The following is a 27,056-nucleotide window of genomic DNA, read 5'->3' on the forward strand; positions in this document are numbered from 1 at the left end:
GACCCTCCACGTTCTGGACCACAGAGACCCTCCACGTTCCGGACCACAAAGACCCTCCACGTTCTGGACCACAGAGACCCTCCATGTTCTGGACCACAGAGACCCTCCACGTTCCGGACCACAAAGACCCTCCACGTTCTGGACCACAGAGACCCTCCGCGTCTCTGAGTATTTTCGCTGACTATGTCCATCCCTTTATGACCACAGTTCAAGGTTCAAGGAATATTTATTATCCCTTGAGGGTTATTTGTTGTACAGCCAGCAGTAAAAACAATCAGTCACAAACACACAAATAACAATAAATATTTAAAATGTCTATGATAAAAATAATAAATTAATCAAGAACAAAATTAGAGCTACTTGTTCAGCAGGGCGATGGCTGCAGGGACAAAAGAGTATTTGTGTCTGTTAGTCCTACATCTTGGTAGGATGTGCCTGCGCCCTGATGGAAGCAGCAAAAACTCACGAGCCAATGGGTGGATTAAACGAGCCTTGTTTAGCACTCTGGCTTGATGCAGGGCTGAAAGGTCATTCAGGGAGATCCCTGCAATCCCCTGCAATCTATCCTTGTTCTTGAGAGAAAGGAGCCATACCAACAGATAAAAGAGGTTAAAAGTGATTCAATAAAACAAGAATAAAACATTTGCATAAAAGTCCTGTCAATATTAAAACTACGAAGCTTCCGATAAAAATACGTTCTGTGAGCTTCCTGAATACAGCGTCTGCATGAAGGTCAAAGGTCAGCCTGCCATCCAGGTGTGTGTCCAGGTATTTGTAAGTGTTCATCAGCTCTACTGCCTGGTTGTCAATCCTGACAGGAGAGATGTTCGGAGGATTCTTCCAAAAGTCGATGCACATTTCATTTGTTTTGCTGATGCTGACGTTTAAGAAGGATGACCTGCACCAGTCGGAGATGCAGATTTGGTTACTGGAACAATGATGGAATCTTTCCAGAGTGAAGGGACCTTATGCAGCTGGAGGGATGTTGAAAAAATTAAACTAAATATATCTGCCAGATGGACAGCACAGTTTTTCAGGACCTGATCTCCAACACCATCAGGACCAGGACTTTTCTTCTGATGCTACTTCCAGCAGGATAATGCACCATGTCACAAAGCTCAGATCATCTCCACCTGCTTTCTAGAACATGACGATGAGTTCACTGGACTCCAACGGCCTCCACAGCCACCAGATCTCAGTCCAGTAGAGCATCTTTGGGATGTGGTGGAACGGGAGATTCTCATCATGGATGCAGCCGACAAACCTGCAGCAACTGTGTGATGCTGTCATGTCAATATGGAGAAAACCTCTGAGGAAGGTTTCTTCTGTCTTGCTGAGGTACTGATTTAAATAAATGAGAGCGCTTGAAGTCAGCTCCATGGGGAAAGTGATGTATAATCTGATAATTGCAGGGTTTGGAAGGTCATATTATCTCCTGATAAGATTAATAACAGAGTCTCTGTGTCCTGATGTTGCCCCAGGCTGAGGGGAATGTGCCTGGGCTGCTGACACACTTCCATCCTACAGATGTGTGAAAGCTGGATTCTCCTGAGTTGACGGCGGGGATGCTTTGTGGGAGGGCGCCTCGTAGATTTCCATGTTGGAAAGATTAGTGTGTATTAGTGTTGTGTGCAGAGGGCTGGGACGTATTAAAGAGGAACATACTGTACATTTTTAGCATGATCACCCCGAGTCTGTTCACTGAGATCAGAGGATGTTTCAGTTCTCTGCTGTGAGCAGAGAAATGACCAGAAACATGCCTCTGCAGTCTTTCTTCTTCTGGTTTAATCTGAATGAAAATTTGGTGTTAAAAAGTGGATTTTTCCTCATCAAATTACTTGAATTACTGACGTTTATTTAGCCTTGGAACATCTTTTCCACCCTTCAGGTAAAGTTAAATAATTGAAATTAAATTTTAGATTATAAATTTTATACCTTTTATGTTATAGTTATATTATATATATGTTTTATGTTATTATATCATTTAGCATGATGTAATTATAAATGATTAACTTGGGCCACAAGCTCTCTACATGGATGGTGTCTGGTACTGGATTTACATGTCCTCCTTCATTTCTGTATTCCTTCCGCTCGCTGAATGTATTGTGCACCAAAGATGTGTTATTTTAGCTTTTGTTGCAACTTTACATCTTTTCAATCCACAATCTTCAGTATCTGGTAAACGTATAGTTTCATCGAGGTCACTTTAATTAAAACAATGATTATAACCATGCATTCTTATATGTGGTGGTACGGCTCCATTCAGGGACTTTTCCACTTTTCCATGAGCAAATGTAAAACTCCTAACGCAGGGAGGGCTGCAGGAAAAGACCGCTGGCATCCAGAACAAAGCTGCATCACGTCAAGCAAACACGTGCTGCTGGTCAGGTCCAGCAAGACTACATAAATTCAACATAAGTAAGATTTAAATAATAAATCCTATTATCAACAGGAGCCCGATACCCATAAAGCTCCTCTTGGCAAAGCAAACGCAGCAGCCAGACCATCATTCTGCCGCCACCGTGCTGGACAGGACAGTGTAGAAAAAAACTGTCTTTTGAGCCCATTTTGGGTTTTGGTTTTAATGTTTTGATTCCTGGACTGTTTCCCTCACATGGACTGGAAAAAACCAACCTAGAAATACGTTGAGGAAACAGAACTCTTCACTGTTGTTTTGTTTATTGTGTCTTTTTATATTAATTCTACCTGATTATTTATAGCAAATATTAACATAAGTAATAATGAATGTATAAATATCTATAGAACACTTACTGTGTCTATGTTTTGATACGGAACCGTTCTAGATTTCATACTGCACTAATTTGTGTTCTGTCTTCATTCACACACCGTGGCACCGTAGTTGGACTGGTTGTGTTTAGTCGACATCTCTCACCATTGGCAGCAGTTCAGTCCTCAGCCCTAACAGAGCGTTACACCGTGTTATCATCTCATTCCTGCCTCTGGATGTCAACGCCTGACATTATACCAGGGACACCTCTGCTGATCGCCTCGGACAGTTTATCAAGGTGGAGTCAGGGTGGAGGTGGGACAGTTACCAAGCGAATGTGCAGAGGACTGAGGGCTCTGCTGATGTGGGACCAGGCCATATGTTGATATGTGGGCAGAGCACAGGAACGAACGCTATGCTGGACACCTTCTCAGACCTGTAGGCCTCTCCAGGACGTTCCAGGATCTTTTCCCTCAGCCATCTTCAGTTAGCCTGGAGTAAGATTCCTCTTTTCAAGGGATCCATGATGACGCCATCAAGATTCCCAGTTCCAGAAAACAGCCCTGCATCATCACTGACCCAAGGCTTTTTCTGCAGCTGCAAGTAAAGAATGTAAAATATTAGTGTTTTTAATAAGGAAGCGCTTCATGATGCAATTGAAACTTGCTCGTCTCGACACAGTTTAGCGAAACTGGTTCATCCTTCACTTACTGGGTTGGTGGAACTGACCAAACTGTCCAAAATAACATTTTTAAAGAAGTAAAACTGGAAATATTCTTGCTTTTATTTTCTCATTCCGTTAACCTGGCGTCAAAGTGAAATAAGTTCTAGTTGGCTTGAGGTTTTTACAGATCAACAGAAAGAGAAATACACAGCAGAGCAGCCAGTGAGGGTTTGTTTTCAGCTCTGTGAAACATTAACAGCTGCTTTAGCTGAGCAGGGATGACCAGGAACAGCTGCAGGTAAAAGGCAGCACAACTCCTGGCAGCAACGTGGATCATTAGAAATGTTGAAGTGTGAAACTGCAACAAGCTGTGTAGAATCTCAGCTGTCGTGGTCTGAGGGGAGTTCGGTTTAACTCAGCAGGCCGGACTCCCCACGCCTCTGCTCTACCTTCACACTCCAACAACCCCACAGCCTGAACAAGGTGCTATAAACACTCCTCCACCCTTCGCACCATTAAGCTGCCACATGTCCGCTGAGAGGAGTGATTCAACGGACATTGAACTCAACAATTAGAGTGAATCAGCCAAGCAGATGTCAACACGACGCCACACACGGTGGAAAGGAGGATTTCTCTGTTTCCTTTGTGATTAAGAGCATGAAAATAGCCCGTTTAGATAATCCCTCCCTGTCAGCACCGTCACATCCCACGTTCTCACCGCCTCATTTCCATATGCCAATCATTGCAAGAGGAAGCACAACAAAGCCTGAAGACTGAGCTGCTTCTCTTCTTGAGCCGGTCAGACCTGGAGCAACACGACATGCTGCATTGCTCCGGGACCAAAGATGAAGCAGGACGAATTTCTACTTTCTCTGCCGGGAGGAGTCGGGCCCTGAACACAGCCCAATTCATTCCTTCTGGAGGGCCATTAATCTTTTGAAGCACCAGAATCACTTTCCCTCTCAGGAGATGGAGTTTTCTATTACAATCAACCAGAGCAAAGGGTGGCAGTGAAGGCATCGTCCTTGGTGGTGCCTTTCCCAATTTAAACTAAAACAAGGGAAGAATTGCATTATCTCATGGTGGCGTTACATTTACATGTTTTATTCGGAGCAAGGTCACCAAAATGAACCAACTTCTTCATCTGAACTGGTTCCCTTGACTTTCAAATGAGTTCAAACGAGTCCGTGTGATTTGACAGAGAAAGTGCAGAACAGCTGCTGTGTGTGTGTGTGTGTGTGTGTTTCCCTTCCTGTTTGATTGCTCGTGTACTTTTGCTTATATTTTAATTACTATTAAAACGATGATTTTTTTGTCCGTCTTCCTGCAGCAGTGGAATGAAAGAAGATGATTCTTCAGTCAGCTGGTCCTGATCCGTTAAGAATTTGACCAGATTTCTGTATTTCCCAGGTTTCATCAGTCCTTGTTGATGCTGCGTTCGGTAGTTCTAGTTCTAGTTCGGGAACTGAAACTGCTGATTAAAATGATGTGAAGTTGAGGTTGTTGAACACTGGGATATTTTTCACATCCTTGTGTTTTTAGTTGATCATTTGTTTCAGTTCCAGGTTTTAATACCAAATCCTAACATAAAATATTTTTAATTTTACTAAACTGATCAGATATTATTTTGTAGGTAACTGAAGGTCTACTCAGCTTTACTTCTGAGTGACTCTGCTTCTCTGAGGTGCTCTTCATTCTGAGTCCTGCTGCCAATGAACCAAATTTATTCAAAGTCGTTATTCCAGCCGTACGTTCCCAGACGGCCGTTGCTCCGTCCAAACTTTGTTTTGGGAGCTAATATGTGCCGATATGTTGACTAAATAATAAAAAGTCTCATTTCCAAAAATCTGGTTTCTAAAATTTGAGATGAGCAACTCACTGCTTTAGTTTCTATTCGTCCACGGGTTCTGTACTTTAGCAACTGCAAAGGTTTGTGAAAAATGGCGTTCATACCAGCAATATGAGAATGTGCTTTGTTGACTTCAGTTCATCCCAGACATCCTGATCTGCAACCTGCTGGACTTTGGCCTCTCCCAGCCCATCTGCACCTGGATCAAACAGTTCCTGACCTGACCCTCCTCAACCACTCTCAGCACCGGCTCCCCACATTTAGTCCTCGCCTCTATTCGCTCTTCCCCTATGACTGTTCTCCAGCCCACTCAAGCAGAAGTCGTATCACTAAATTTGCAGGTCACACCATCTCTGGGTTCTTCCCTGGAGATGACGCAGCTTGCAGGGATGAGACTGAAACGCTGGTGGTCAGAAACCTGGCCCTCAACTCCAAAGTAAAGGATATTAGACTTCAGGAAGAAGTGTGATGCACCACCTCAGGCTCTTCACGGTGTGGAGACATACAGACAGATGGACACAGGGACGGAACAAACCAGTGAAGAAGACGAGGAACAGGAAGACGAAGACAATGAGGACAACTATACAGACGGAGCTCAGACCGTGTGGGGCGGTTTATAACAGACATGAATTTCTGCCTTGTAGTGGTTTTAACTTTCCTCGTTACCTTGTGAGCTGCTTCTTGGTGGAGGGAAAGCATCCAGGCAAAGCAGACCTGAACGTCCGCGACGGCAACACTAATGGAGGAATATGGAAAACGGCGACGGAGGCCTGTGTCACTTAATCAATGTGAAACCCCGGCAGGGAGGGGAGCCACCTCCCGCGAGGGTGCCGAGTCCCCGGATTCATGTTCCTGGATCAAAAGGGGCTTTTAAACGGTCCCACATTCACAGTGTAACTCATATCCATCATACAGCAATGAAGGCCCCAAGGGGGGTGTTGAGAGGAGGTTTTCTCTGCCTGGGAGGTGCTTAATGTCATGGTCCATCTCAGTAACTCGATACTACAGAAAGCAGCTGCAGTCCTCACTGTCATCATCCAGCCGGGATGAAATTCCTCCTGAAAAAGCCCAGGAGCAGCAAGTCACCCCCTAGCTGGTAGAACCCATTAGGATCAGAAAAACCAGACAAACTCAGTTGATTTGGGTCACTTTTAATAATCAATGCAAGCGCGCCCAGGGGACACACGTTAAAATCTATTTCCTGCAGAGAGGCGAGCTGGTCAGCGGGTCTCTGCTGGCCCTGATCCTGGTCTGATCTCCGAACGCCTCGCTCGCTGCCTTCATCCTGACATCTGCTTCCTTGTTTTCTCTCGCCTGTTAGACACGGCGGTGATGTTGATGTTCATCACCGTGGCCTCTTAGTGTCTTTCTCACTTCGATCAATGCCGGACTTTTCCAGGGTTTGGTGCTTTTCCAGCCACACTGGACCACATGAAATGCAAAATGCCTGAAGAAGCTCATTTGGTTTATTCAAAGCCAACATAAAGCTGCAGCTTGCACGATAATATGAATATGGAAATGAAAAATAACAGAAGTTGTACAGCAGCTGACTTACTCTCAATAATTAACGACAATTCATTCAGTGCAAAAAACAAAACAGTAATTCTCTTTAAAAGAAGTCAAAATGATGTGAATGTGCTCATGAAGCAAAAGTAAACATGAAATTTGGATTGTATATTAAAAAAAAAAGCATAATAATCATGAAACTGGTTTAATGCATCAAAATAACTGTTGACCAAATAAATTCCTTCTGACTTTCAATTTAACAAAGTCCTGCTGAGTCTGAACGATGAGTAGAGGGTTCGGCTCTGAGAAAGTCCTGGTGCAGCTCCTTCCTCGGTTGTCACTGCTCCTGGATCAGCCGGGAGTCCGGGGAGACCCTCAGCTCCTCCAGCTCCTGGATCAGCCGGGAGTCCGGGGAGACCCTCAGCTCCTCCAGCTCCTGGATCAGCGACCTGGAGCCTCCTGACGGAGGGGCGTCTACCTTCCTCTCTGCTGTGAGGAGTGTGCTGGTGGGGGCGACAGAGGCAAGGGAGGTGGCCTGGTGCTGGAGAGGGTGGTCCTTGCCCGTCTCCTCCCCTCCTCCCTCACTGGATTCAGAGCAGCCTCGTCCTTCAGCCTCAGACTCCTCGCTGGACGAGTCGTCGCTGGAAGCTCGCTCCTCCTCCACCACCATCATGGCTGCATTCTCCAGCTCATCCAGCTCCAGCTCCAGGTCTTTCTTCTGCAGTGAGGTTTTCCGTAATGTTGCGGCCAGGGACGTCACCTTCCTGGACCTGGAACAGGGGACAGAAAGTAAAACAACTCAACAATAAAGTGGAAAAAGATAAAACTGGCTCAGCCTACTACAGTATGCACATCTACTAATCCAATATCTATAAAGCAAATCCCGTTCTCATATGATGCCACGTAGACCACGATGTGCAGAAGCCATGGGGCTCTATGACACATGGATGTTTAATAATGTAAGAAGATGAGCTGTAACGGGGGTCCAGACCCCCAGCCGCTGCTCTTTGCAGGAGACGATAAGAGACTGTGAGGCATCCCATCCCTCCTCCTCCTGGACTGGAGTGTACTTGTGGGCTGGCATGGTGAGGTCGGTGGGGTGACTATCTTAACTTTTGTCTGGACCAGTGCTTTGGTCTGCTGCCACAGATAATCTGGTGTGTCTGGAGATGTGTGAACGTGAACTCAGACTCTGGTTCGAAGCAAAGAAGTGAACTCTGGTCTGAAAACCAGGGGTCTTCTTTTCTACCAGTGAAGCCGAGAGAGGAAGTGATGAAGCTCAATTAGGTGGATCTGGCTGCTCATACTGGACACATTCTGGTGAAAACCAGGATCTGAGTAAAGTGCAGTGTGTAAACTTCTGTTTATCATCTTAGTTATGGAGGGATAAAATAATGCAGTGCTGGTGAGTAGAATCAAACAGATACTGCAAAACAGAGGCAGAGTACTAAAATACTAAAAACCGGCAGTGTTGTGCTGCATTGTAGTCAATAAAAGTCTGGATAAGAAGCGACGGCAGGCCGCAGCCCCACCACAAAATGTCTCCTGAGATTAAGTTTAAGAGAATGAACTCATTAACAGAGCATCAAACAAAGTTCCTGTCACATCAGTTTTAGAGGTGTCACTGCGGTCGACGCCACAGTCTGCTGGAAGTCAGCTGTTGTACCACTGACGACCGTCCTCCTACAAGGCTGCGTTTGTGTGAAGCCATCGGATTGTGTGGAGGCCCACGCCTGCACATTATTCATGCTGGGAGTATCTGCCAAAAACTTAAGTGGTTGTTATTCGCTCCTCAATGCAGTTAGAGATGTGTGCCGCCCCCATCGCCATGGTGATTACGAGCTGACCTGTGTGGGTCACTGCGATTCAGACTGTGTCCATTCAGGGTTAGGGAAAGGGTGCTGGGTGCATTCACGGGTATAAGAGGTATGTTTGGAGGGAGGCTACTTTTCATATGTGCACACACTTCACTCCACTTGCCCTCTTTGGCCCAATTAACCCACTGCTGAGCAGCAGGATGGCTCCTCATTACTGTGCAGTCCTAATGAGCTCCCTATGTTGGTGAATAGTGTTTATGGAGGCAGCATGCAGAGGCTGTGAATTCATCTAAGACCCAAAGAGAGACTGTCAACAGATCTTGTTCTTGTGCTATATCATGTACACACAAATTCTTTCCTGGAAGAAAAACAAAAGGAAAAAAAAACTACACAGAGCGGTGTTGCAGAGAGGCTTTTACCAGGAGAGAATCTGAAAAAAGTTGATTTTTAAACTCTCCAGCACCAAAACCTCTACTAACAAGTATTTTGTGGATTTATTTTATTTCTATAGCACTTCACATTGTATCCATTATTCACTCACACCTGGTGATGATAGCCACAGCTGCAGGAGGGTGAAGTGCCCAAGGACACGACAGATGACTGGGGGAGCGTGAATCGAATCGCCTACCTTCCGATAATTTTCATTGGATGGCCCGCCTAAGCCATTGCTGCCCCTGATATGCTACGAGGAACATGCCCAACTTTCATTGCTGGTATGAAAATCATTTATCCTTTTATTATTTGTTCCAACAACAGTGGGGGTATGGTGGTTCAGGTGGAAGAGAGGGCCGTCCAGTAATGGGAATATTGGCCATTTAATTCCCACTCCCCCAGTCATCTGTTGTTATGTCCTTGGGCACATCACCCTCCTTGCCTCCAGTGTCGACATCGCGAGATGGTGGGCACAGATTGGCTGCCATACTTCCATCAGTCTGCCCCAGGGGCAGCTGTAGCTACACATGTAGCAGCTGTAGCGACAAATGTAGCAGTTTTAGCTACACATGTAGCAGCTGTAGCGACACATGTAGCAGCTGTAGCGACACATGTAGCAGTTTTAGCTACACATGTAGCAGTTTTAGCTACACATGTAGCAACTGTAGCTACACATGTAGCAGCTGTAGCGACACATGTAGCAGCTGTAGCTACACATGTAGCAGCTGTAGCGACAAATGTAGCAGTTTTAGCTACACATGTAGCAGCTGTAACGACACATGTAGCAACTGTAGCGACACATATAGCAGTTTTAGCTACAAATGTAGCAGCTGTAGCGACACATGTAGCAGCTGTAGCTACACATGTAGCAGTTTTAGCTACACATGTAGCAACTGTAGCGACACATATAGCAGTTGTAGCTACACATGTAACAGCTGTAACGACACATGTAGCAGTTTTAGATACACATGTAGCAGCTGTAGTTACACATGTAGCAGCTGTAGCGACACATGTAGCAGCTGTAGCTACACATGTAGCAGCTGTAGTTACACATGTAGCAGTTTTAGCTACACATGTAGCAACTGTAGCGACACATATAGCAGTTTTAGCTACACATGTAGCAGCTGTAGCAACACATGTAGCAGCTGTAGTTACACATGAAGCAGCTGTAACGACATGTAGCAGTTTTAGATACACATGTAGCAGCTGTAGCGACACATGCAGTAGTTTTAACTACACATGTAACAGCTGTAGCTACACATGTAGCAGCTGTAGCGACACATGTAGCAGTTTTAACTACACATGTAGCAACTGTAGCTACACATGTAGCAGCTGTAGCGACACATGTAGCAGTTTTAGCTACACATGTAGCAACTGTAGCGACACATGCAGCAGTTTTAACTACACATGTAACAGCTGTAGCTACACATGTAGCAGCTATAGCGACACATGTAGCAGCTGTAGTTACACATGTAGCAGTTTTAGCTACACATGTAGCAGCTGTAGCAACACATGTATTAGCTGTAGCTACACATGTAGCAGTTTTAGCTACACATGTAGCAACTGTAGTGACACATGTAGCAGCTGTAGCTACACATGTAGCAACTGTAGCGACACATATAGCAGTTGTAGCTACACATGTAGCAGCTGTAGCGACACATGTAGCAGTTTTAGCTACACATGTAACAGCTGTAGCAACACATGTAGCAGCTGTAGTTACACATGAAGCAGTTTTAGCTACACATGTAGCAGCTGTAGCAACACATGTATTAGCTGTAGCTACACATGTAGCAGTTTTAGCTACACATGTAGCAACTGTAGTGACACATGTAGCAGCTGTAGCTACACATGTAGCAACTGTAGCGACACATATAGCAGTTTTAGCTACACAAGTAGCAGCTGTAGCAACACATGTAGCAGTCTTAGCTACACATGTAGCAGCTGTAGCAACACATGTAGCACCTGTAGTTACACATATAGCAGTTTTAGCTACACATGTAGCAGCTGTAGCGACACATGTAGCAGCTGTAGCTACACATGTAGCAGTTTTAGCTACACATGTAGCAACTGTAGCGACACATATAGCAGTTTTAGCTACACATGTAGCAGCTGTAGCGACAGATATAGCAGTTTTAGCTACACATGTAGCAGCTCTAGCTACACATGTAGCAGCTGTAGCAACACATGTAGCAGCTGTAACGACACATGTAGCAGTTTTAGATACACATGTAGCAGCTGTAGCTACACATGTAGCAATTTTAGCTACACATGTAGCAACTGTAGCGACACATGTAGCAGCTGTAGCAACACATGTAGCAGCTGTAGCTACACATGTAGCAGCTGTAGCGACAGATATAGCAGTTTTAGCTACACATGTAGCAGCTATAGCAACACATGTAGCAGTTTTAGCTACACATGTAGCAGCTGTAGCTACACATGTAGCAGCTGTAGCTACACATGTAGCAGTTTTAACTACACATGTAGCAGCTGTAGCGACACATGTAGCAGCTGTAGCTACACATGCAGCAGCTGTAGCTACACATGTAGCAGCTGTAGCTACACATGTAGCAGCTGTAGCTACACATGCAGCAGCTGTAGCTACACATGTAGCAGCTGTAGCGAGATATGTAGCAGTTCTAGCTACACATGTAGCAGCTGTAGCGAGATATGTAGCAGTTTTAGCTACACGTGTAGCAGCTGTAGCTACACATGTAGCAACTGTAGCGACACATGTAACAGCTGTAGCAACACATGTAGCAGTTTTAGCTACACATGTAGCAGCTGTAGCGACAGATATAGCAGTTTTAGCTACACATGTAGCAGCTGTAGCTACACATGTAGCAACTGTAGCGACACATGTAACAGCTGTAGCAACACATGTAGCAGTTTTAGCTACACATGTAGCAGCTGTAGCTACACATGTAGCAGCTGTAGCTACACATGTAGCAGCTGTAGCGACAGATATAGCAGTTTTAGCTACACATGTAGCAGTTTTAGCTACACATGTAGCAGTTTTAGCTACACATGTAGCAGTTTTAGCTATACATGTAACAGCTGTAGCTACACAACATCACCAGATATGAATGAAAATTGTGCGACCATCAAGCTTTGGGTGCCTTGAAAAGCGCTATAGCAATCTAATCTATTATCATCAGAGTTTATTAAAGAAATGAGCAGATAATGTTCTACCCCTATTTTAATTGTTAGTTTATAACCTGACTAGGAAATCTGATTTGTATATTTGTTTTATTTAGTTTTGCTGGAAGTTGGCAGAGGAAAAGACTGACAGTGAGGTCCACAGTTTATCAAGCCTTGATGCAATCAAGGAACTGCATGTAAGGGAGTATAGTTGGTGTTTGCTGATCTGAGCCAGATCTGCTGTGTGAGCACTGAGACAATGTGGAAGGACTTTACTAACCCAAACCAAAGTGGGAGGATTTTACTAAACTGAACCCAAGTGGAAGGACTTACAAACCCGAACCAAAGTAAGGGGACTTTACTAAACCAATCCAAAGTGGGAGGACTTTACTAAACCGGACCAAAGTGGAAGGACTTTACTAACCCGAACCAAAGTGGAAGGACTTTACTAACCTGAACCAAAGTGGGAGGACTTTACAAATCCGAACCAAAGTGGGAGGACTTTACTAACCCGAACCAAAGTGGGAGGACTTTACTAAACTGAACGAAAGTGAAAAGATTTTATTTAACCGAACCAAAGTGGAAAAACTTAATGTCAACATGTTGGAGATTTTGGTCCTGAAAGTTAGTGGTTAGGTCTTCAGGCTTCTTTATAACCAACAGTCTAAAATAAACAATACATCCAGACCACCGAGTGAGTTTCATGAGAAAGCTAATATGAATCCCTAACTGAAATTTAAATTAGTTGCCAGGAAACATAAGAGTGATATTTAGGTTTTTAAATGAATGATGGGCCTCAGTTGGCCCATCTGAACTTTATATTAAGCAGGTGGTCTGTTGTCTGGTTAAAGCTGCTACAGTGGTCTGGTCTTTTTCTAAACTTTACTGAAACAGAAGTAGTAGAGCGGATTGAATCTAGCTGATTTGTCTATGTTCTAATGTTTGTTCAGAACTGACTTTCCGGGATCTCAACTAGCAGTGAATGCAGTGGCCAGTTAACAATTAGGCTTGGAAAGCAGCACCACGCCAGTGCCTGGCCAGTGTGAAAGGGCTCTGTGTGGCGCTGGGATATTTGAAACTAATAATAGAAATAAACAACCTTATTTAGTTCTGTGCTGAACCCCATCAAGAATATAGATGAAAATGAAGTCCAGTGGCATCACACTGGTGAGAGTGACGCACCTGACACATGGTCCATCCACAGATTAGCAATCTATGGCTAGCTTTGTTACCAGGTGAACTTTGGTGTTTGACATGAAGAGCAAATACCAGACTTCATCTCAAAGATGACAGCTAAATCTGCGTTTCCCATCACTTTTGTTGAAGGTTATCTAAGCTTGATGAGAACCAAGAAAAACCACCCAGTCTAAAGAAACTGTCTGATGTTTCTGTAGGAGAGCTGAGAAGCTGTGTCTCAGCTCAGGTTCACGGACAGCGTTTACAGATTTGTACATAACTGTTCACTGAAAAACACTCGGAGCTGCTCTGTGGAACAAAGCCATGTAAGCCAATGAAAATATCAGGAATTTTCTTCCTACAGCTACTGCACACTGGAGGCTATAAAAGAAACAATATGTATACAGAACAATGCTAACAACATGCTAACACCAAACACTTATTTGAAGAATAGTCCAATAATTCTCAGTGATTCAGAATAGTATTTTTGCTTGCATATTCACCTATTACCCATCCAAAATTTAATGAAATAAACTAACAAAAGTAAATAAAGTAAAAGTAAATATTGTAATACATGAAACTAATATTGTAATCAAAGTAATATTGTAATAAATGTAACTGTAAAATTGTAATAAACAAAACTAATACTGTAATAAAAGTAACTAATATTGTAATAAAAGTAATATTGTAAGAAAAGTAACTGATATTGTAATAAAGGTAACTAATATTGTAATAAAATACTGTAATAACATAATACTGTCATAAAAGTAACTAATACTGTAATAAAAGCAATATTGTAATATAACAAATACTGTAATAAAAGTAACTTCGCTCTGGGCGCCCTGGATGGTCGAGGTCTGTGCCCTGTGATCATGGGGGGATCTGGCTTGGGCCTTCCTCTGCAGCCCTCCGATCCAGGGTGGTCTTCATGGTGGGGGGGGCTTGGGTTGGTGCTCCAGGATTGCTGCTGATAGCCCGGGTCTCTGGGCCGCCCTAGTCTGCCTCTAGCCTCCATAAAGGCGTGGTCACATCTGCAGGATCACACTCATCTCTGATCCTCCTCCTTCCTCATCCTCTGCATGCTGACTCAGCACTAAGGTGTCCAGTGGGTTTATACACTAAGAGATGCTTTGGTTCAGGTGTGTATTTCTGGTTTTTGGGTTGTTGTCATCCAGCATGATGACATAAATTCAAAATAAATAAATAAGATAAAAAATGTAATATTATTAAGAGGGGCCTCCTACCCATAAAGCTCCCCTTGGCAAAGCAAATTTGTTTGGCACAACACAACAGCCAGACCATCATTCTGCCGTCGCTGTGCTGGACAGGACAAGATAAAAAAAGAAAGTTGCAAATATTGCTACAAAAAAAAAAAAAAGTAACTAATACTTCTATAAAAGTAATTGTAATATCTAATGTGTCCAGATGATGTTTCATGTTTTCTGTGTAAATGTAAAACAAGGCAGGAGGAGAACTTGTTCCATCTTTTCCATCTTTCTGACTCACCAGATGCGACTTCAGTTTGTATGATGAGGTGAGTCCGTTCAGGTGGTTTGACACCTCTGGTCTAAAGCAAAGTGGTGGACCAACTAACGTCATCCATATTCCGGGGAAGCTGGTTTTTCCAGTTTGTGCAGCGGAACCACACGTTAACAAATAAAGACAAACATTTCAGACGCCTGATCTCATGTGGGCAAAGCTTGTAAATTAAAAGCTGCCAGAGGAGGCGACCAGCAGTATGTGTGAACAAGCTGCATTCCTGAGTCAGAAAGTAACCGAAGATAAGATCCCCAAGCCCTAAAGCAACAAATTGCATTTTCGGGAAGTGAATAGAGAATACGAAGACATTACTGTGACCTTTAGTGATGAGGATGATGAGTGTGCTCAGTCTGTAAGGAGCCTCCTTCCAACCCTAACCCTATAAAACACGAGGGCTTCCTGTGGCGAGCAGCAGGGCCGAGGAGCCTCCTGCACAACAGCCACTTCAAACACTGCCCTGTAGTCTCTTTCCCCCGTGGGAAGTCATTATTGAGTTAGCATTGGACTTGTTTTCTCTCCCCTCCCTCCCGTCTGTGGTGAGAGAAGCTCTGCTTGCGGTGAATACAAAGGCTCTTGTCTAGGAGGGGGAGGAATAATGTTGTACACAATCCAGTCATTACCACATGGCTGCTGTGGCTTGCCTTCATTAAACTGAGGAGGGGCGGCTTTTTCAAGGTTGGAAAACTTCAGCCGAGACAAAGACGCCTCCATCTGCTAAAGTCTTTGTATGAGGATGAGAAGAGAGAGTATCTGGGTCTGTGAAAGAGCCAAGCTAAATCACAGCCTTCCATTTCTTTCATCGGGCTGGTGCTGGCTGAAACGAGTCATTCAGGGAGTCTGTGCTCTTCAAAACACGTCCCATAAAGCTTCTCCTCAGATGTATAAATCTGTGTAACATAAGCACCGGGTTCCCTCGGAGTAGCTCGTAAATGCCTCCCTCCCAAGCTGAGGGTGATTGATGCCGACACCGGCAGACGCGACCCGTTGGCGGGACTGGATGCCGGAGCGCTCCGATGCACTGCCAAGAAGTCCGACTCCACATATGAGAAACTCGGATGCATTTATCCGAAGAGAGCACGTCTGAGTTCAGCCAACAGCTCTTTCTTCCGTTTCCATTTCAGTTAGCTGTGGTGTGCTGAGGAAACGTGCTGCAGGTCATCTTCATCTACAAAACCCTGAAGTTTACACGATGAACACGCTTCACAAACGACTTCACATGGATGCTCCAGAACATAAAAATCTCACCCATCTGCTCTAAAGTCTGCTTTCCACCAACAGGTCCGGCTCAGTGGGGTAAATCCTGATCTCTGCTGCGTTTCCACAGCAACCGTACGGTTCTTCCTGTAATTCTAACCAAGAAGAAGATGAGCCAGAACCAAAGGAGAACAGTGGAAGTCCAGCAGGTTGTCTTCTTTCTTCTTGTTTTCTGTCTTTAAAAAAAACAATAAATCCACCGTAAATTTAAACATGGAGCTGTTCCTGCTTTGTTCTTATTGCTGAGTCATGATTCGTTCCACCAATCAGAGGACTGCATTGTTTCCAGCTTCACCCTAAAACTCTGCGTTCTGGACTGGTGTCCAGCAGCGGCTGGAGGATCAGAAACCACATCCAGGATGCCATGTGATGTTGCAGCTGAGTTTTGCTTTAGAAACTGCATCACACGCTAGCAACACGCTAGCAAGCGGATATGCACACACCAGCTGACTCCGCAAAGAAACACAATGGATCCAGAACTGGTCCAGAACATCTGACTGTGTTCTGATGGGAAGAAGATTGTCCGGAGAAGAATGCGGCACCAGCTTCTTCACATCCTTCACAACACAGCGAGGAAACAACTGTGTGCTCAGTCAGAGGCTTCTTCAGGTCTGTCATGCCTGCCAGCAGCCGTCGCCCTTCAGCCAATTCATTACGACTTATTTCTTTAAAAAAATACATAAAAATTTCTCTCCGAAAACAAATAAAGTTTTAATTAATTTCTTTATTTAATTTAGAGACTGAAGAAGAATTCCAAGTTTGAACTGAATATGAATAAAACTTTGATTTGATGATTGTTGCAGCATAAACAACGTTATTATAAAAGAGGCTGTATATTTATTACAGTTACCTCTGCACAGAGGCTTCCTCAGCTTTTTATGTAAATAATGACTTCAGAAATTCAAAAGAAAAGTTGTGAAAATAATGCACAACTCTTTTTATCAGTGGACTAAATCCGCTGGAGATTTAATTGACTTAACGTCTTATTTAGTTGAAAAAAACCCCAGAAAAAGTTCCACATGACTGAATGAAAACTACAACGAAATGAGAAGCTGCTGTTTAACTTAAAACAGGAGGAAATGCGTCATCCTGCAAGCAGAATATGAAGGAAGCATTTTTCATGATGTTTGCAGGACGTGATATTAAAACTGACTCGAGAGAAGCCGTGGAGACAAACGGACATTTTGTCCTCAACCAGGTGAGCAAAGCAGAAGCTGATTTCACGCTGCAACACTGACGTAGCGAGATGGCCTGGCTGTAGCTACCTGATAGAGACTGGGTGGAGCAGGTGTTCATTATCAACATGCTGGACACGGGAGAAACACCACGCACTGCGAGCGATGCTGCAATCTGACGGTGCTGCAAATATTTAACATGGATTAATGTCTTTGATGCTTAAATATTCTCTACTAAATTAATTGAACATTTCATTTTAAAGAGCTTCCAGCTTCACTGTGGGACGTTCTTCTTGTTTTACACGGACAGATAATGGCTGCAGACGTTTCCTGTTTGTCTCACAGCTCGCCGCTGTGGCCTTTTGAAGCTACAAAAACAATAAAACTTTAACCGGTGTATTGAAGAGGAAATCTGGAGAGGCCCCGCGCTGAGAAGACTTCTCTTTCTTTGCTGGTGACATTTGCTCTTCCCAGCAGGGCCTTGCTGGATCTCCATCGGGGCTGAGACAGCAGACCCAGCAGCTCCTTTTCTTCTTCAAAGCTTTCAGACCATTTAGACTTACAACCATCAATACTGGAAACCCAAAGGAGCACAGTTCTTTATCAAAGGTAAAAACACAACGTCCACATTATAAACAGCCCATCTAGAGATGATGAAATCTGACTTGTTTCCATTAATTACTTCATTCCATTTGATTCTCTTGTCTTTGCTTTATCGAGTCTGTCAAAAGAAAATCAGACTTTTTTCTAAGGATGCATCCACACCAGGATGGTCCAGGTGGCTCGGTTCGATTGGGAGGGGAATTCAGAAACATTTTGCCTCTTCATTTGGTTTTTCACACAAAACTGAAGCAGAACAAACCAGCTGGACGTCACATATTTACAACAGCTGCTCACTAGAGGGCAAAATTCCCCAAAACAACCCCTTAGAAAAGACGTCGTATCTGACACGTCGCGCTTACATCACGTCCTGCCTTTGAACAGGGGCCTGCCGTTTTTAAGCGGACCAGGATCCACCTCTCTGATCCGTACCAGTCTGAGGAGGGTTCACTTCAAACCAACCGTACCATCCATGGAAGAGGACCGGGTTTGTTTAAAGTGGACCCATCAGCAATGCCAGGAAGTCCCAGCACCAGCAGAAAAGCCCATTTGTGCTCCCTTACGTACGTAAATAGTGATTTCTGTTTCAAACGTCATACGCCACCGACCTCATACCTCCACGCGTTGCCATGGTTGCTGAGTCAGTTTCAGACACGGTTTAGCAGCGGCATCACTATAACGTTGTTTCAAGCACCCAACACACCCTGAACACTCACAGTCTTCAAAAGCTCGCACAGTTTCTACAGTTGTCCTCATCTTCATTCTTCTTCTTTTTCTCCCTTCCTGATCCTCTTCTTCTCTGGTTTGTTTCTTTCTCTGGTCACATGGCAGCTGTTCTGCTCAGTACTGCCCCCGTGGTTTCCGGTGGTTTCCGGTGGTTTCCTCGGTCTTCTGCGTCAAGCGACCGAGAGCTAAGCTCCCTGAAAACGGACCAGCTGTCCGTCCGTCTGCGTCCAGCATCAACACCGCGGTGTCAACGTCACACAAGGAACGCTTCTTCAGCTGCGGTGGAAAGATGCATTTGCTTAAATTCTCGAAGGATTGAGATTTCCTTATTTACAAAGAAAAAAATGACAAATTCTATGGAGTCCGAAAAGGAGCAGGATGGAGTAAAAACGCTTTGATCTTCCTTAGAAAATAATAGATACAGGAAAAAATAAAAGTAGACATGTACGCATACGTACTCATGTACACATCTGAATGTATACGTACATGAGTACACACACAAATACTCATATTTAATTGTACTGGTTTACATACATTTGCTTTCTCTTTATACTTTTTGAAAAACATTTCTTTGAATTTTTCCTAAAACTGGACAATGTTTGGACATCGAGTTCTTATTGAGGTTCAGCATGTACTTTTCAAACTCACACTTAAAATCTCCACATTTAACTTTCCCCTCAGATTGTCTCCCCTTCATGGTTAAAGAACAATTTTCCAATAACATAATAACCACAAACAGGTTAAAGGCCAGTGCCTGAATGTGTGTGTGAACGGGTGAATGTGATCTAGGATGTAAAGGCCTGAGGACCGCGAGGCCAACCGGTCACTCGGCATCAGAGGGAAAGAAGCATCCAGGAGGACTACAACCCCCCTGCAGACCTGTGACAGCTCCACCTCTCTGCTACACGAGCTAAATGACTTCTTCGCTCGTTCTGAAGTACACAGCAGGGCACCTGCACAGAAGTCTCCACCCCCTCCTGACGAACAGACGTTGACGCTGTTCCCGGACCGCGTAAGGAGGACACTCAGCAGGATCGGTGCTCACAAAGCTTCTGGTCCTGGTAACAAATCTGGTCGTGTGTTGAGAGACCGGGGAGCTCGCGGATGTCTTCACGGACACCTTTAACATCTCGCTGAGCCACCATCCCTGTCCCGAAGAGGTTGTCCTCCTGTTTCCATGACTACCATCCGGTAGCCCTCACTCCTGTTCTTATGAAGTGCTTTAAACAATTAGTATTGCACTACATAAAGTCTGTCCTCCCACCCTCCCTGGACCCCTTCCAGTTCAGCATTCAGCACAATCGTCCCCCAACAGCTCATTCTTAAACTGGACCAGCTGGGAATTAACACCTCCCTGTGCAACTGGCTGCTGGACTTCCTGACCAGGAGACCACAGGCGGTTCGGGTTGGCAGGAACTCATCCAGCATCACCACACTGAACACGGGATCCCTTAAGGATGTGTGCTGAGCCCCCTCCTCTTCACTCTGCTGACCCACCATTGCACACCGTCGCCCAGCTCCAACCTCCTAATCAGGTCTGCAGAAGACACGACTGTGGTGGGTCTCATCAGCAACGAGGATGAGCCAGACTACAGGAGCAAGGTGGGCCGCCTGGCCTTGTGGTGCGAACACAACAATCTCTCTCTGAACGTGGAGAAGATGAAGGAGATGGATGTGGACTTCAGGAGGGCGGCCTCCAGCATGCATCCCTCACCGTCAGTGATGCTACGGTGGAGAGAGTGAGCAGCACCACGTTCCTGGGTGTGCTAGAAACTAAGAACCAGGTTAAAAACACACAGCCGATTAGACATGTGAAACGACAGATGTACAAGGAGCGGCTAGGAATACAGCTAACTATCGTGTAACAATGCATGGAAGCGTTAGCAAATAGCATCATTAGCTTTTTTTTTTAGCTATTGTCATTAGTTATTTCTGGCCAGCAAACGTTTCCACCTCTGGTGGCTTCGTGGTACATTTGCAACAACAGAGCTAATGTCAGAAAGAAAAGAGAACTTTTATTTCCTTTTAAGTGTTAACGAAGCTCGCTAGTGTAAAATCTACTAGTTACTGCACATCTACAGATCAGGGTCAGAAACAGCAAAGGAAGCAGGGACGTCTTCTCCAAGTCATTGGTGCTGTGCAGACTTTTGATCGTTTATGTGATGAGAGAAATTATGACCAGGTTCTGGACCTATGGTCAAGTCCTGCAGGGGTGGGACTCGTGGTCCAGGGGGTGGGACTTGTGGTGCAGCATGGAGGGTACATGTTACTCTGTGCTGTTATTTAATGTTCTCCAGATCTGAATCCAGCAGAGAACATCTGGGACATCATGTCTCCATCCACCAACGCCATGTTGACCACAGACTGTCCAGGAGTTGGCGGATGCTTTAGTCCAGGTCTGGAGGAGATCCCTCAGGAGACCATCCACCACCTCATCAGGAGCATGGCCAGGCATTGTAGGGAGGTCCTACAGGCACGTAGAGGCCACACACACTACTGAGCCTCATTCTGACTTGTTTTAAGGACATTACATCAAAGCTGGATCAGCCTGTAGTTTGTTTTTACACTTTAATTTGGAGTGTGGCTCCAAATCCAGACCTCCATGGGTTAATAAATCTGATTTCCATTGATAATCTTTGTGGGATTTTGTTGTCACCACAATCAACTATGTAAAGAACAAAGTGTTTAATAAAGTTTCATTCATTCAGATCGGGACTGTGGCAGATATATTTCTGTTAGAAAATGAAGTTCAGGATTATTGTTCATTTCGTCAGAAGTAAAAAAAAAACATTCTGAACTAGCAGCACTGCGCTCGTCCAAAGCGTTACCATCGTATTAAATCTGCCCATCATGTAAATACAGCTGATCGATCATCCAGCGTCCATATAAACATGTCAGCTGGAATCTCCCATCAGATTGATTTCAGTTGGTTAGATATATTAATAATAATAATATTCGCCATGCAAACGTAGCTACTGAGTGCAAATATTTTTTAAATCTATTTTCTTGTCTTTAAGTTGGAAACCAGGAACTTTTTTTTCTTTTACATCATTTTCCTCAAATATCTACATTAGAAGAAAGTCTGTTTATCCTGTTTTTATAAAAGTTTTATGTTTTTCTTTATTTTAAAATCTAAAAATAAATAAAAATGTGGTTCTTTAAAAATAACAAACATCCTGTGTTGGCTCTTCATTAAAATATATATTAAGTTGCCTTTTTGAAAAGTCTGGTAACATCTGTGTCTCTAAAGGAGTTTTATTTAGCTGGCTGAGGGAAAAATGGCTCTTTGGATTGGAAAGGCTGCAAACCCCTGCACTAAACACATAAACAGGTTTAGCAGCAGTTTTCTCTTTAAACAGCAACAGTTAAAATATTTCTTCATATATAAAACCACAAATTTATGAGAAAGAAGGATGAAATGTTCAGGATTTACTAACTAAAAGGTAAAAAGTCAGCAGGATGAATTTAAAGCTGTGAAGCTGCTTCTTCTAAACACAGAAGGAACAATATGTGATGAATATCAGCATCAGGTGAACAGACAGAAAGCAGGATGAGAATCTCACAGCTTCTAGATGGTGAGGAGAGAGAAATATTCACAATATGCACAATAACTTCCATCCATGCACCTTCACTGCTTCATTATCCACATTTCTGGATATAAATTCTCTAAACTTTCATTCTTAGCTTGACTGTTTAGCTTCACCTCTGCACCTGCAGCCTCCGCTACCGGGAGTTAAGGGGTTAACATCTGGTTTCCGGGTGTAGCGTCAGGTCTGTAGATGTAACTATAAACATGTGTGGTATCCACAGAAAGTCCAGAATCTCAGCTACCAGCTCAGTAAAACCATTTCTATCACCAACACACACAGTTAAGACAACAATAATTAAAAGACCAGCTACACAAAGTCTGAAAAACATGTAAACACAGATGATGTTTCCCCATGAACACGAACAAATGACTCCTCTACTGAAAGCTCACATCTCACAGATTCCACAGCTGGAAGTTTCATCTTAATATGACCAAGATTCACCGAACCAGAGGCAGAAGAAGACCCGATTTATGCTGCACGCTTGTAAAAGTCAGAAAACATGGATTACCTTTGCTGTCTGGCATAAATTAAAACCGCATTTATTAAAAAATAAATAAATAAAAAGTTTCCCTCCAAAAATCACGATGTTCTGCTATCTGCAGGTTTAGACAAAGAGAAACGTCGGTTCTTCTTCTTCTTTCTTAAGTTCCAGACAGAAAACGTCTCTTCATGTTAATAAACCCGCTCTGTCCTGATTATATCATCACCGCTGCAGCAGGGAGGGAGACATGGATTAAAAATATTAACGGAGTTAATTAAGAGTTGCGTTAACGCGCGATAAATGCGTTAACGTGCCCAGCACTAATTATTTTTAAAAGATCAGATTATCAGGAGGAGGCTTATACCCATAAAGCTCCCCTTGGCAAAGCAAATTTTTCGGCACAACAGCAGCCAGACCATCAATCTGCCACCACCATGCTGCAGCACGAGATCCAATCATCTCTAAATCCTGCTCGTTTCTAGCATTCCAGCATCTGAAACATCTTTCTGAGTGGAATTCAAGACCTTTGGTAAAGTCTAGAGGAAGTTGGTGATGGTGGGGTCCTCACTGAATCCCTGTAGACCTTATAGTGTCTGCATCTGGGCGCCGAGCCTACAGCAGCAGATTGCTTCCTGAATTCTGGCCAAGAGGAAAACTGCTCATTAAAGAGAAATGTGCTCATTGGGTCATGTTAGAAATCTGTACGTCATTTTAAAATATGATCCAGGACGAGAAGAGAGCTCATGGAGCTGCTTCATCTGGGACTTAAACGCAGACTTCGGATGCTTGGCTTGCAGTGCCGGTGGATGGTCACACCCATGGAAGGTGTGGGAAGCACCTCCACCCGTAGTCTTCCAAGTTTCATAGAGAGCCAATCAATCCATCAATCCACTTTCTAGTACCGGGTCGTCCTCTTCATCGGGTCCACCTTCTAGTACCGGGTCGTCCTCTTCATCGGGTCCACTTTCTAGTACCGGGTCGTCCTCTTCATCGGGTCCACTTTCTAGTACCGGGTCGTCCTCTTCATCGGGTCCACTTTCTAGTACCGGGTCGTCCTCTTCATCGGGTCCACTTTCTAGTACCGGGTCGTCCTCTTCATCAGGTCCACTTTCTAGTACCGGGTCGTCCTCTTCATCAGGTCCACCTTCTAGTACCGGATCGTCCTCTTCATCAGGTCCACCTTCTAGTACCGGGTCGTCCTCTTCATCAGGTCCACCTTCTAGTACCGGATCGTCCTCTTCATCAGGTCCACTTTCTAGTACCGGGTCGTCCTCTTCATCAGGTCCACCTTCTAGTACCGGATCGTCCTCTTCATCAGGTCCACCTTCTAGTACCGGATCGTCCTCTTCATCGGGTCCACCTTCTAGTACCGGGTCGTCCGCTTCATCGGGTCCACCTTCTAGTACCGGGTCGTCCTCTTCATCGGGTCCACTTTCTAGTACCGGGTCGTCCTCTTCATCGGGTCCACTTTCTAGTACCGGGTCGTCCTCTTCATCGGGTCCACTTTGTAGTACCGGATCGTCCTCTTCATCAGGTCCACCTTCTAGTACCGGGTCGTCCTCTTCATCGGGTCCACCTTCTAGTACCGGGTCGTCCTCTTCATCGGGTCCACTTTCTAATACCGGGTCGTCCTCTTCATCAGGTCCACTTTCTAGTACCAGGTCGTCCTCTTCATCGGGTCCACCTTCGAGTACCGGGTCGTCCTCTTCATCAGGACCACCTTCTAGTATCGGGTCGTCCTCTTCATCGGGTCCACCTTCTAGTACCGGGTCATCCTCTTCATCAGGTCCACTTTCTAGTACCGGGTCGTCCTCTTCATCGGGTCCGCCTTCTAGTACCGGGTCGTCCTCTTCATCGGGGTCTACCTTCTAGTACCGGGTCGTCCTCTTCATCGGGTCCACTTTCTAGTACCGGATCGTCCTCTTCATCAGGTCCACCTTCTAGTACCGGGTCGTCCTCTTCATCGGGTCCACCTTCTAGAACCGGGTCGTCCTCTTCATCAGGTCCACTTTCTAGTACCGGGTCGGACCTTTTTAATCCTGGTGTGATAGATGAAGCAGGTGGTGGAAACCTTCCTCAGAGGTTTTCTCCATATTAACATGACAGCATCACACAGTTGCTGCAGGTTTGTCGGCTGCATCCATGATGAGAATCTCCCGTTCCACCACATCTCAAAGCTGCTCTACTGGACTGAGATCTGGTGGCTGTGGAGGTCGTTGGAGTCCAGTGAACTCATCGTCATGTTCTAGAAAGCAGGTGGAGATGATTTGAGCTTTGTGACATGGTGCATTATCCTGCTGGAAGTAGCATCAGAAGATGCTGCTCTGGATATTTTCTCTTCTTCAGACTATTCTCTGGAAACCCTGAAGATGGTTGTGGGTGGAAATCCCAGTAAATACTCAGACCAACAACCATACCACATTCAAAGTCTCTTAAATCCCCTTTCTTCCTCATTCTGATGCTCTGTTTGAACTTCACCACATCCACACGGCTACATGCTGCCGTGTGATTGGTTAGATATCTGTGTTAACAGGAAGTAGAACAGTGGAGGTGATGAAGTTAGTGTATGTGTGTTCATGGTTGGTAAACTTACTTCACCCTCTGGATCCAGATGCAGTAGTCTGTGATGTACAGATCATTCAGGATGTAAGCCGGGTCGTTCTCTCTGAAGATTTTGTGGATATCCAGCAGACATTTGAGGACGCAGGTTTTTCCTGGACACAGGAATGCAGCATGGCAGGCAGAAGGAAACAGCGTGTTATTTCACCTTTATTATGGGTGACAAAGTGCTCCAGCAGCTGGCAGATGGCATCCATCTTAAAACCTGCAGTCAATCAATCAATCAACCTTTATTTATATAGCACCTTCTCATACCCCAGGGTACCCAAAGTGCTGTACAGATAAAATAAAACATCAAATCATAATAAAACAAGCAGTTTAAAACAATAAAATAACAGATAAAAATATAAGTAAATTAAAAGACCTAGCCTAATGATCCCGCTCTCTAGGGTTAAAAGCCAAAGTAAAGAGATAAGTTTTCAAAAGACATTTAAAATTGTTCAGATCTTTGGCAGACCTCACAGAGAGATGTAATGTGCTGTCACTGTTCCATACATAAAAGCTGAGGTATGAGACGACAGCCTGCTGCAGGCATCTCGTCTACGTGGTTTAAGAAGTGTTTAAGAAGCATCTCATCTGGGACAATACACACAAGTAGTTTCTGGTTTTGATTCCCAGGATATCAGTTTAATGGTGTAAAAACCAGAGTTTGCTGTGACTGTGTGATTTTGTAGCCCGGAACCCGTCGTAGGCAAGCTGCAGTGCAAATTTCACTCATTTTACACACAAAGGTCTAAAATCCTTCATCTTTATGCGTTTTAAAATCCCCCTAAAGCTCATCCACAGAAGTGTTCATGTCTGGCAGAGGCTTTCTGCTAGGCTTAGTTATTGGTACATTTAAGTCTGTACCTGGTTATTCAGTCTAGTCCACGAGGCTACAGAGTGTGTTTCATTGCAGGTGACGCCACATTAAAGCATGGAAACAAGGACTGCTGCTGTTAATATGGATCCAGTACGAAACACTGAGAAATGTCTGGAAATGCAGGCGAGTTCTGCTGACGGAGGTTGAGGTTTGATTCCTGACTTGCCGCTCCAAACCGATCCCACCCACGCAAAGACTAAAACTGACATTATGTTCACACTATAATGTTTTTCTTCTTATTTATGCATGCCTTATGCTTGTATGTATAGACAGACATCCCTGTGAGGGAAATTTTCTGTTACTGCAGAGCCATCAGAATAAAATAAATACATAAATAAAAAACAGATATAAGAAAATGAAAACAGAGAGAAATAGAAAATAAACTCAACATAAACAAAGGAAGCCCTAATAAATAAAACTTTTCTACACACACTATCCAGAACCACGACGATGGATGGTAGGTGTGTAAACGCAGAGCTCTCACACATGGAGTTACTGATCTGGGAAGGAAGGATTCCTGAACCTCTTCATGAAGGGGAGCTGCAGCGTCTGGTAGAGAAAGAGCTCGGCTGGCCTCCGCTGTGTGGTGGATGTGAGGACTGGTCCATGATGGAGACCAGCTGGCTCAGGGACCTCCTGTCTCCAGGTTGTGTCCAATGACCTTACAAGCTTCATGGATCCACTTCATGATCCTGCTGTTCCCCAGCAGTTTGCTGCAGACATTAAAGGATCTGAGTTCCTTAGGAAGGAGAGTCTCCCCTCCCCTTCCTAAACACAGTGCTGATCTTCCAGTCCAGTCTGCTGTCCACGTGCACACCCAAGTATTTCTAGCTGTCCACAACCTCCACCTCCTCACCAGGATCCTGATGGACTGGCGGGCAGGTTTCCTCCTAAAGTCAA

General features: G+C 44.5%; 1 protein-coding gene and 1 long non-coding RNA gene across 4 annotated transcripts in view; one reads left to right on the plus strand and one right to left on the minus strand.

The window, feature by feature from the left end:
- The first annotated feature begins 613 nt into the window (after positions 1-613).
- Positions 614-17,551, plus strand: LOC121636541. The gene is made up of 3 exons (XR_006009745.1): positions 614-695; positions 8,523-8,527; positions 17,542-17,551. It is a non-coding gene; the product is annotated as an uncharacterized LOC121636541 (long non-coding RNA).
- Positions 6,694-27,056, minus strand: part of shq1 (SHQ1, H/ACA ribonucleoprotein assembly factor) — a 56,166-nt gene continuing 35,803 nt past the window's right edge. For 2 of the 3 annotated variants that reach the window (XM_041980101.1, XM_041980102.1), the window contains 2 exons: positions 25,269-25,389; positions 6,694-7,517 (listed from right to left, as the gene is read on the minus strand). In XM_041980101.1, coding sequence (XP_041836035.1) covers positions 7,085-7,517; positions 25,269-25,389 — 554 coding nt within the window. In that variant the 3' untranslated portion in view covers positions 6,694-7,084. The remainder of the gene's footprint in view (positions 7,518-25,268; positions 25,390-27,056) is intronic. The other variant, XM_041980103.1, reaches the window with a different exon arrangement.

This window comes from Melanotaenia boesemani, chromosome 3 (genome assembly GCF_017639745.1).
Source record: "Melanotaenia boesemani isolate fMelBoe1 chromosome 3, fMelBoe1.pri, whole genome shotgun sequence".
Lineage (NCBI taxonomy): Eukaryota > Metazoa > Chordata > Actinopteri > Atheriniformes > Melanotaeniidae > Melanotaenia > Melanotaenia boesemani.